This window comes from Myxine glutinosa, chromosome 1 (genome assembly GCF_964187855.1).
Source record: "Myxine glutinosa chromosome 1, kmMyxGlut1.1, whole genome shotgun sequence".
In the NCBI taxonomy this organism is placed as follows: Eukaryota; Metazoa; Chordata; class Myxini; order Myxiniformes; family Myxinidae; genus Myxine; species Myxine glutinosa.
This window is the reverse complement of record NC_136261.1, coordinates 349,115,542-349,128,395: the sequence shown is the minus strand read 5'-3', so window position 1 is coordinate 349,128,395 and position 12,854 is coordinate 349,115,542. Positions and strand designations below refer to the sequence as shown.

The 12,854-nt window shown below is 42.7% G+C and overlaps 1 protein-coding gene across 3 annotated transcripts in view; it reads right to left on the bottom strand.

The window, feature by feature from the left end:
- The window catches only part of LOC137419524 (uncharacterized), a 31,024-nt gene extending 20,299 nt beyond the window's left edge, over window positions 1-10,725 (bottom strand). The window contains exons 1-3 of one of the 3 annotated variants that reach the window (XM_078769903.1): window positions 10,274-10,725; window positions 9,852-9,952; window positions 2,776-2,944 (exon numbers count right to left, since the gene is read on the bottom strand). In XM_078769903.1, the coding sequence (XP_078626029.1) occupies window positions 2,776-2,944; window positions 9,852-9,952; window positions 10,274-10,596 (593 nt within the window). In that variant the 5' untranslated portion in view covers window positions 10,597-10,725. Of the gene's footprint in view, window positions 1-602; window positions 2,945-9,851; window positions 9,953-10,273 lie in introns of those variants that run through there. The other 2 variants (XM_078769904.1, XM_078769901.1) reach the window with 2 other exon arrangements.
- Window positions 10,726-12,854: the final 2,129 nt, after the last annotated feature.

Here is a 12,854-nt window from a genome sequence, read left to right as displayed (position 1 = left end):
ACCCCATGGGTTGGGGCATGGCCCCTCTGCTGGAACCGGCCATGAGGGCCCGAAATCTTGCTGGCGGACCTTGGCCACAGGGCACCGATGCCCCACAGGTGAACCACACGTAGTCGGCCCTGTGGGCCATAAATAAAGATAAATAAAATGGACACGTTTGGGCAAGCTTTATTGCAAATAGGCCGCCAGTAAGCAAAGCAAATGAAAATGACAACAACTGGAAGAAATAATAATAACCAGCAGAGGGAGCCGAAGAGCAAGAGACACCTGCAGGGTTGGGTTTGTTGGTTTTATTTTATTCATTGAACAATGGTGACTGCACCGATTGGTGCTTGGGTGTGTATTGGTGCGTTTTTGGGTGCTTTAATGGTGCATTGATGCAGAGCAGACTGTCCTCCCGCCAGAAAGAACAATTACAGGTCCTGGGTTAGTTTTGTAAATAAAATTAGCGTCAGTGTAAATAATGCTCCCCACCGTCAGTGTATAGTTTGAAGACCATTCCGCAATTCGGTTAACTGTGGGCGTAAGTCTGTTAGGCAGGGTGCAATGGAGCAGCGGGACACATTTATTTATGTTTTAAAACTGTCGCACTCAGGGTCAGGTTAAAAGTAGAGGGAACTACACCTACATGCCACACTAAGGTAAAAGTAATAGGCCCGGGACGTGCCTAAGGGGAGGAGGGTGCAGTGTTGTGAATATGAGAATGTTTTTTTTATTTTGTGGTGGTGGTAAAATGTTGTAAAAGGTTGTTGTAAAACTCACCCCTCCTCCCTCCGTTGTGGTTGTATAAAGGTCAAAGGGCGTTCCCGTAGTTAGTCCATAAAAAAACATACATGCAGGACACGATATATCTTTTCTTTTGATAGTTATCTCTTATTCTGTGTTTTAGGATAAGGCTGTGTCTCCCATTAATTAAAAGTACTCCATTGCACCAGTGAAAGAGAATAGACCCCCTTTCCTTCCCATCCCCAAAAATCTCCCTTTCCATCCCCTCCAAAACCTCCAATGACCTCATATTACATCCCCCTCTCGTCATTGGCGAGCCTCGATTGCCCATATTACCTCCCCTCCAATAACCGCCATTGACCACGAGGCTCGAGTCAGGGAAGAAAGGCGTGTCTCCACCTCGTCAGAGGAGGGGAGGGGCGCGCCCGCCCGTCGTCGTCCAGGGCGGAGCCCGAGGGTCGTGCGACCAGCCAGGGCCGAGGTGAGCGCCCCGATGGGCGTGTCCAAAGCGCCGGGGGCGTGATCGCTGGGGGCGCTATAAAAGGGCGCAACCGGAAGTGGAGAAAAGAGAAGAAGAAAGAGAGAGGCACTCTGGGTTGGAAAAAGAAGGGTTGTGAAGAGAGGAGGAGTTGGTTGCAAGGAGTTGGTCACAGTCGGTTGCCAGAGAGAGGAGTCGGTGGTGAGAAGTGAGAGAAGCAAGAAAGAGTTGAGGGTTGAGGGTTGAGGGACCAGACCAGTGAGACAAGTCCTGGGAACGCAGCGGACGGAGGCCGCCGCAGCAGCGACACCCGGCAACCGCCAAAGGGGGGCCTGAACGGCGGTTTGGAGCAGGGCCAACAAAAAGGAACGGCGGCTGCCAAACGCACGATTGAGCTGCAAGACCCCCCCTTGGACCTTTCCTCTCCCGCCAGCCATCCACCTTCTGCCATCCCTGGCATTCCCCGCGTGAGTCAGCGTTCTGTTTGTTCTGTCCTGGGATATAAGTTAAGTCTGTAGGTAAGCTAAATTTGCACTGTGTCACCTGCGTCTTGTGCTTGTAAATAAACGTGACATCTGTCTTTTTGCTTGTGTGTAAATAGTAGGAATAAATGTAGTAGTATTTCAAACCTTTTTTTTGTCTCCGTTTTCCTCTTGCATTGCGTCGCTTTTGTCTTTTCCCTCATTGAGCAGCTAGGGCGCGATACAACCAACGTTCGGGTGGAATCGGGTGAGTTTTGTTAGGTCGCGGTTTTAAACCACCGCTCGGTCTATAACATCCTAACCGCGATCTGCAACAATATCTTGGGTGCCTTGCAGTCTCTCTTTGCAGTATGTTACAAGTTCTTCATCACCTTTCTCCCATGCCTTGATGTAGCATTCAGCAACATCTTTTGATGCAACCACCCCAGATGCAAGATGCAGTAGGTGATCATGAGACCCATCGAAGGGATTGATTATTGCATCAATCACACTCATCACTCTGCAAATATCTTCTTCATCTCTCTTGATGCGAGACGGCTGCAAGTCTTTCCGACCCTGTGTTATTTCGTCTTTACCTGCCATCTCTCCACCTCCTCAACATCAAGTGTTTCAACAAATACTATGTCACTCTCACTTTGATGTGATGGCTTGCAAAAGCAGAGAACAGGATATGATCTCCTTAGCCTTGTCTTCAGACGACCAGATTTGAATGAAGAGGCATCAATGCTTTCCACATGTTGCACCTCTTTAATGAATAATCTGTTTAACTTAGTAAGTCGCAGAATCTCTTTTCCTTTGATTATCCTCTCCTCAACCACTTTACTACAAAAACTCTGGTATGATTTCTCATACAATTGCTGTGAACTGTCTACTTTTGTCTGAGATTTATGAACTACTTTAGTATACCTTAGGTAACATGACTTGTGGTACTTTGCTTCCATTGCGACAAGGTCTTTATCCCTAATATCTAAGAGCAACCTTTGATCTTGTTTCATCATTGCAGCATTTAATAATTGTCCCCCACTCATGGTTTCACAATTCATTAATTTCTCAACCTTTCTCTTCCCTGTTCCCGAGTCCTTCACATACTGGTTGGTTCTGCAGATGACACATCGTACTGGCAACACATGCTCACGTCCTGCAACAGATGGTGTCGCTTTATCAATTGAGGAGCGAAGACATCTCTTGGGTGGTTCTTCATCTAGCGAGTCTTCAACTTCTGGAATAACAGCCAGTCTTGATGTGCTCGTTGCAGCCTCTGAAAATTACACAAAATTAAATTCATCATTACGAATATGTACATACAACACAACAACAACATGTATTTTAAGGCCATGTTCCCTGCTAGAGCGTTCCCTGCTATTACGAATATGTACATACAACACAACAACAACATGCATTTTAAGGCCATGTTCCCTGCTCGAGCGTTTCCTGCTATTACGAATATGTACATACAACACAACAACAACATGCATTTTAAGGCCATGTTCCCTGCTCGAGCGTTCCCTGCTATTACGAATATGTACATACAACACAACAACAACATGTATTTTAAGGCCATGTTCCCTGCTAGAGCGTTCCCTGCTATTACGAATATGTACATACAACACAACAACAACATGTATTTTAAGGCCATGTTCCCTGCTCGAGCGTTCCCTGCTATTACGAATATGTACATACAACACAACAACAACATGCATTTTAAGGCCATGTTCCCTGCTCGAGCGTTCCCTGCTATTACGAATATGTACATACAACACAACAACAACATGCATTTTAAGGCCATGTTCCCTGCTCGAGCGTTCCCTGCTGTTACGAATATGTACATACAACACAACAACAACATGCATTTTAAGGCCATGTTCCCTGCTCGAGCGTTCCCTGCTATTACGAATATGTACATACAACACAACAACAACATGCATTTTAAGGCCATCATGTTCCCTGCTCGAGCGTTCCCTGCTATTACGAATATGTACATACAACACAACAACAACATGCATTTTAAGGCCATGTTCCCTGCTAGAGCGTTCCCTGCTATTACGAATATGTACATACAACACAACAACAACATGTATTTTAAGGCCATGTTCCCTGCTAGAGCGTTCCCTGCTATTACGAATATGTACATACAACACAACAACAACATGCATTTTAAGGCCATGTTCCCTGCTCGAGCGTTCCCTGCTATTACGAATATGTACATACAACACAACAACAACATGCATTTTAAGGCCATGTTCCCTGCTAGAGCGTTCCCTGCTATTACGAATATGTACATACAACACAACAACAACATGCATTTTAAGGCCATGTTCCCTGCTCGAGCGTTCCCTGCTATTACGAATATGTACATACAACACAACAACAACATGCATTTTAAGGCCATGTTCCCTGCTAGAGCGTTCCCTGCTATTACGAATATGTACATACAACACAACAACAACATGTATTTTAAGGCCATGTTCCCTGCTAGAGCGTTCCCTGCTATTACGAATATGTACATACAACACAACAACAACATGCATTTTAAGGCCATGTTCCCTGCTCGAGCGTTCCCTGCTATTACGAATATGTACATACAACACAACAACAACATGTATTTTAAGGCCATGTTCCCTGCTAGAGCGTTCCCTGCTATTACGAATATGTACATACAACACAACAACAACATGCATTTTAAGGCCATGTTCCCTGCTCGAGCGTTCCCTGCTATTACGAATATGTACATACAACACAACAACAACATGTATTTTAAGGCCATGTTCCCTGCTCGAGCGTTCCCTGCTATTACGAATATGTACATACAACACAACAACAACATGCATTTTAAGGCCATCATGTTCCCTGCTCGAGCGTTCCCTGCTATTACGAATATGTACATACAACACAACAACAACATGCATTTTAAGGCCATCATGTTCCCTGCTCGAGCGTTCCCTGCTATTACGAATATGTACATACAACACAACAACAACATGCATTTTAAGGCCATCATGTTCCCTGCTCGAGCGTTCCCTGCTATTACGAATATGTACATACAACACAACAACAACATGCATTTTAAGGCCATGTTCCCTGCTAGAGCGTTCCCTGCTATTACGAATATGTACATACAACACAACAACAACATGTATTTTAAGGCCATGTTCCCTGCTAGAGCGTTCCCTGCTATTACGAATATGTACATACAACACAACAACAACATGCATTTTAAGGCCATGTTCCCTGCTCGAGCGTTCCCTGCTATTACGAATATGTACATACAACACAACAACAACATGCATTTTAAGGCCATGTTCCCTGCTCGAGCGTTCCCTGCTATTACGAATATGTACATACAACACAACAACAACATGCATTTTAAGGCCATGTTCCCTGCTAGAGCGTTCCCTGCTATTACGAATATGTACATACAACACAACAACAACATGCATTTTAAGGCCATCATGTTCCCTGCTCGAGCGTTCCCTGCTATTACGAATATGTACATACAACACAACAACAACATGCATTTTAAGGCCATGTTCCCTGCTCGAGCGTTCCCTGCTATTACGAATATGTACATACAACACAACAACAACATGCATTTTAAGGCCATCATGTTCCCTGCTCGAGCGTTCCCTGCTATTACGAATATGTACATACAACACAACAACAACATGCATTTTAAGGCCATGTTCCCTGCTCGAGCGTTCCCTGCTATTACGAATATGTACATACAACACAACAACAACATGCATTTTAAGGCCATCATGTTCCCTGCTCGAGCGTTCCCTGCTATTACGAATATGTACATACAACACAACAACAACATGCATTTTAAGGCCATCATGTTCCCTGCTCGAGCGTTCCCTGCTATTACGAATATGTACATACAACACAACAACAACATGCATTTTAAGGCCATGTTCCCTGCTAGAGCGTTCCCTGCTATTACGAATATGTACATACAACACAACAACAACATGTATTTTAAGGCCATGTTCCCTGCTAGAGCGTTCCCTGCTATTACGAATATGTACATACAACACAACAACAACATGCATTTTAAGGCCATGTTCCCTGCTCGAGCGTTCCCTGCTATTACGAATATGTACATACAACACAACAACAACATGCATTTTAAGGCCATGTTCCCTGCTCGAGCGTTCCCTGCTATTACGAATATGTACATACAACACAACAACAACATGCATTTTAAGGCCATGTTCCCTGCTAGAGCGTTCCCTGCTATTACGAATATGTACATACAACACAACAACAACATGCATTTTAAGGCCATCATGTTCCCTGCTCGAGCGTTCCCTGCTATTACGAATATGTACATACAACACAACAACAACATGCATTTTAAGGCCATGTTCCCTGCTAGAGCGTTCCCTGCTATTACGAATATGTACATACAACACAACAACAACATGTATTTTAAGGCCATGTTCCCTGCTCGAGCGTTCCCTGCTATTACGAATATGTACATACAACACAACAACAACATGTATTTTAAGGCCATGTTCCCTGCTAGAGCGTTCCCTGCTATTACGAATATGTACATACAACACAACAACAACATGTATTTTAAGGCCATGTTCCCTGCTAGAGCGTTCCCTGCTATTACGAATATGTACATACAACACAACAACAACATGCATTTTAAGGCCATCATGTTCCCTGCTCGAGCGTTCCCTGCTATTACGAATATGTACATACAACACAACAACAACATGCATTTTAAGGCCATGTTCCCTGCTAGAGCGTTCCCTGCTATTACGAATATGTACATACAACACAACAACAACATGTATTTTAAGGCCATGTTCCCTGCTCGAGCGTTCCCTGCTATTACGAATATGTACATACAACACAACAACAACATGTATTTTAAGGCCATGTTCCCTGCTAGAGCGTTCCCTGCTATTACGAATATGTACATACAACACAACAACAACATGCATTTTAAGGCCATCATGTTCCCTGCTCGAGCGTTCCCTGCTATTACGAATATGTACATACAACACAACAACAACATGCATTTTAAGGCCATGTTCCCTGCTCGAGCGTTCCCTGCTATTACGAATATGTACATACAACACAACAACATGCATGTTAAGGCCATGTTCCCTGCTCGAGCGTTCCCTGCTATTACGAATATGTACATACAACACAACAACAACATGTATTTTAAGGCCATGTTCCCTGCTAGAGCGTTCCCTGCTATTACGAATATGTACATACAACACAACAACAACATGTATTTTAAGGCCATGTTCCCTGCTAGAGCGTTCCCTGCTATTACGAATATGTACATACAACACAACAACAACATGCATTTTAAGGCCATCATGTTCCCTGCTCGAGCGTTCCCTGCTATTACGAATATGTACATACAACACAACAACAACATGCATTTTAAGGCCATGTTCCCTGCTAGAGCGTTCCCTGCTATTACGAATATGTACATACAACACAACAACAACATGCATTTTAAGGCCATGTTCCCTGCTCGAGCGTTCCCTGCTATTACGAATATGTACATACAACACAACAACAACATGTATTTTAAGGCCATGTTCCCTGCTCGAGCGTTCCCTGCTATTACGAATATGTACATACAACACAACAACAACATGTATTTTAAGGCCATGTTCCCTGCTAGAGCGTTCCCTGCTATTACGAATATGTACATACAACACAACAACAACATGTATTTTAAGGCCATGTTCCCTGCTCGAGCGTTCCCTGCTATTACGAATATGTACATACAACACAACAACAACATGCATTTTAAGGCCATGTTCCCTGCTCGAGCGTTCCCTGCTATTACGAATATGTACATACAACACAACAACAACATGCATTTTAAGGCCATGTTCCCTGCTCGAGCGTTCCCTGCTATTACGAATATGTACATACAACACAACAACAACATGCATTTTAAGGCCATGTTCCCTGCTCGAGCGTTCCCTGCTATTACGAATATGTACATACAACACAACAACAACATGCATTTTAAGGCCATCATGTTCCCTGCTCGAGCGTTCCCTGCTATTACGAATATGTACATACAACACAACAACAACATGCATTTTAAGGCCATCATGTTCCCTGCTCGAGCGTTCCCTGCTATTACGAATATGTACATACAACACAACAACAACATGCATTTTAAGGCCATCATGTTCCCTGCTCGAGCGTTCCCTGCTATTACGAATATGTACATACAACACAACAACAACATGCATTTTAAGGCCATCATGTTCCCTGCTCGAGCGTTCCCTGCTATTACGAATATGTACATACAACACAACAACAACATGCATTTTAAGGCCATGTTCCCTGCTAGAGCATTCCCTGCTATTACGAATATGTACATACAACACAACAACAACATGTATTTTAAGGCCATGTTCCCTGCTAGAGCGTTCCCTGCTATTACGAATATGTACATACAACACAACAACAACATGCATTTTAAGGCCATGTTCCCTGCTCGAGCGTTCCCTGCTATTACGAATATGTACATACAACACAACAACAACATGCATTTTAAGGCCATGTTCCCTGCTCGAGCGTTCCCTGCTATTACGAATATGTACATACAACACAACAACAACATGCATTTTAAGGCCATGTTCCCTGCTAGAGCGTTCCCTGCTATTACGAATATGTACATACAACACAACAACAACATGCATTTTAAGGCCATCATGTTCCCTGCTCGAGCGTTCCCTGCTATTACGAATATGTACATACAACACAACAACAACATGCATTTTAAGGCCATGTTCCCTGCTAGAGCGTTCCCTGCTATTACGAATATGTACATACAACACAACAACAACATGTATTTTAAGGCCATGTTCCCTGCTCGAGCGTTCCCTGCTATTACGAATATGTACATACAACACAACAACAACATGTATTTTAAGGCCATGTTCCCTGCTAGAGCGTTCCCTGCTATTACGAATATGTACATACAACACAACAACAACATGTATTTTAAGGCCATGTTCCCTGCTAGAGCGTTCCCTGCTATTACGAATATGTACATACAACACAACAACAACATGCATTTTAAGGCCATGTTCCCTGCTCGAGCGTTCCCTGCTATTACGAATATGTACATACAACACAACAACAACATGTATTTTAAGGCCATGTTCCCTGCTCGAGCGTTCCCTGCTATTACGAATATGTACATACAACACAACAACAACATGTATTTTAAGGCCATGTTCCCTGCTAGAGCGTTCCCTGCTATTACGAATATGTACATACAACACAACAACAACATGTATTTTAAGGCCATGTTCCCTGCTAGAGCGTTCCCTGCTATTACGAATATGTACATACAACACAACAACAACATGTATTTTAAGGCCATGTTCCCTGCTCGAGCGTTCCCTGCTATTACGAATATGTACATACAACACAACAACAACATGTATTTTAAGGCCATGTTCCCTGCTAGAGCGTTCCCTGCTATTACGAATATGTACATACAACACAACAACAACATGCATTTTAAGGCCATGTTCCCTGCTCGAGCGTTCCCTGCTATTACGAATATGTACATACAACACAACAACAACATGTATTTTAAGGCCATCATGTTCCCTGCTCGAGCGTTCCCTGCTATTACGAATATGTACATACAACACAACAACAACATGCATTTTAAGGCCATGTTCCCTGCTCGAGCGTTCCCTGCTATTACGAATATGTACATACAACACAACAACATGCATGTTAAGGCCATGTTCCCTGCTCGAGCGTTCCCTGCTATTACGAATATGTACATACATACCAACATATGATTTGCAAGATGTGATTGATTTTTTTTTCCTGTACTAATTTGTGAAATAATCAATTACAATTGATATAACCTATTGAATTATAAATTAGAAATATCTATCAAAAAATTAAGCAAATTTAGGTAAATGATTTTTGGTTACAAAATTACCAAGCCAAGATAGGTCGATCAATGAAAGGCAATAAACTTGATTTTGGAAATTACAATATCGACTCATAATTACCCTTTTACGTGAGTATAACTATTTTCAATAGGATTTGGTTCTTGGTTTTCCACTTAAAACACAATTGCAAAATTTTTTTTTTTTTTTTTTTGTAGATGAGAAAACAAAATTAAAGTTGGTATATTTTACCTTTTTGCCTTTTATTCCTCCGAATGGCCCGGTTGATCTCAGTAATATTGCAAAAATGGCGGTAGCATTCAGCATGATATCCTGGAGTGCCTCGTTTTCTCCTGAGGTTAGAAAAAATACAGGTAAATTAATTTTTTTAAATATCTATTACTATGAGCATCGTCCTAAAGGTGAGGAAGTATGTAGAAAATATATAATTTATTCATCTCAAGAACAGTGTAGAGGTGAAATTTCCCGTCTGTCTGATTTCCCGTCTGTCCGAATCACCTGATCACGGAGGTTTTCAAGTTTCAACAGTCCGAGCCACGGAAATCTTTCTAAATTCTAGACTTAAGTTAGAGTCTGAACTTATATCTAGACTACCCTATTACTAGAATTAAAGTTAGATCTAACAAAAAGTTAGTCAAGATCTAGGTACTTACCTCCCACTTCTTTCATCATCATCGTCGACATGCCGCGGCTGTTTTTCCGGTGCCTCTGCCGCTGATACACAGTCCCAGCCATAGCATAGCATAGCGCTGATACACAGTCCCATGTGTGCTACTCTACTTTCGGGCGTGTTTTCGATTTCCTTCCAGAGATTAGCACATTCTTTGAATTTTTTGAAGGATTTCTCGGCAAGAGGAATAACCCTGCTGTGCGTTGCAATGACGTGCGTACAGCAAAATCCAGATGATGTCCCTTCTGAATCATCGGCAGATGCACCACTGGCATCAGCATCCGAAGACGACATGAGCGTCGCCATGTTTGCTAGAGTCGCTTCTTTGAAACGCGTTATCTGATTGGCTGTTGCTCATGGGATAGTCCGATGCGTTTATGAAAGGACAACTATGACTGGATAATTTTAGCGAGGTCCTTGTCGAAATTATTGAGGTTTTTTTCCACTTTTTAAAACAAGTGAATCCTCTTGGATTGCGCTGAGGTTCGGGCATGGAATTTCTAGGAGGAAGTATAATTTGTATGCAATGAAAGTACATGTAATATGGGATCGAGTAAGATCGAGTAAGCTTCACCAGTGCGCGTGCGCGAATTTACGTCACGTCGGCAGCGAGAAGGCGTTCCCCAACACGAACCAATCAGGAACTGCCACGCCCACTTATATGATCTCAGAATTCCTGTGACAGGAATTAGCGTTACACTGGCTGGAAGTCATTCGCTAGAGGCGCTTCCTCAGCGCCAATCACCAGTGCGCGTGCGCGAATTTACGTCACGTCGGCAGCGAGAAGGCGTTCCCCAACACGAACCAATCAGGAACTGCCACGCCCACTTATATGATCTCAGAATTCCTGTGACAGGAATTAGCGTTACACTGGCTGGAAGTCAATCGCTAAAGGCGCTTCCTCAGCGCCAATAATGGTGGAGTTCTGAGATTGCCGAGTTATATGGTATGCTTTTAAACATGTTTTTGGACAATAATATTTCAACATTGATTAGTTACTCGATGTGGGTCACGAAAGTTAAGAATTCTGACCGACGGCCCACGGTCTAATATGAAAGGTCTTGCATACAAACGTTTTTATAAGAAACTTGTAGCGAAACAAAAATCTTGCCGGGTCAATGTCACCAACTTCTGTATCTAAACTGTTAACGGATTTCAACGAAACCACTGTCAGCTTAAGTTAACACATTACTTATCAGTTATCCCGCCCTCCCCCGACAAAGCTGTTTCAATTTAAGGCGTCACGTGCAAGGGCCCACAATGCATAGCGATCGAGTCCTTCAGCGCTAATCGACTGTACTGAAACTCCCAAACTCAAATAGAAAACGAACAAATGAATCCATAATGCAAAAAATTACCTTTTTCTGCTCAAACACTTATAGGAATGTACTCGGATCTGAAAAGTGAAAGTATCGCATTGGAACCACAAAATTATCGTATTTTCATAAATCGTATGGTGCAGTCAAATTATAACCCCAATAATGATGGTACTAGTACCCGACTGCAAAGCCGCAATTAGTAGGGTCAATATACGAAAAAAAACTCACCTAACCCCCAAAAAAATGATACAAAAGGTTTTTCAATGGATTCTGGTACCATTGGGCATGCTAAATAACATACTAAAAATCTAGTAACATCTGACTTCCGGAAAGGGGTCATTTTCAAGATGGCGTCCAAGATGGCCGCCGGGAGCTTAAAATGGCCATATCTCAATTACTAGTACCCGACTGCAAAGCCGCAATGAGCCGGCGAAGCCAAAGCCTCTTGCCACTATTTTACCCATCCCTATGGCATCAGTAGGTTAGGTATTTGGTAGTAGGTAGGTGTAGTAGGTACCGTACCTGGTAAGACTTGGTAAAAGAGAAGACCAGACAGTCCTCCCCAATACCTGCATACAATAAATGTCACAAGAAGCTTAAGGAAGTAACTATACGATGTGCTAGCTTAAGGCCTATTTTAAGAAATTTTAAGTGGGCTTAACTACGTTTTCACAGTATGTGTGTAGTCTTATAACTTCAGTCGCTGTCAGTACTGGTTCTCTCCGGGCACTGCGGCGTCCTCCACCAGAAGAAGTTAGCTTGCAGTGATTAATTCGGTGAATTCCGTCTCAACTTTGGATATTTCCGTCCATGAAAAACTATCCCCGACGGCCACGAGATTTCTAAAAAATAATTCTTCGTCAATTTTAGAATATTTCATGCCGTTTTCAGCCTCCGAAACGCGGTACCGTTAATAAGCTTTTTAAAATATTTTTTCAAATGCTCGAATCTCATTGGTTCCGGTGTTTGGTGACGATTTTCGTTGAAGATAACCAGGGCCCGGGGAACCAGGTTGGTCTTAAAGTATTTTAATTACAAATTAGAGGTGCATAAGATTGTGAATCAAACAAAGATGGGTGAAACAAACTCCTATTGAACTTTTTCTCAATTTTATATGCATACTTCCGCATCCGCAAGATGGCGGCCTCCATTGAGTGATTTGGTGCGTCAAAACTTGGAATTCTCAAAGGATCCAGCAAAATCTGCGTTTTCAACATAATACGTATGCGTTCATTCACAACACCG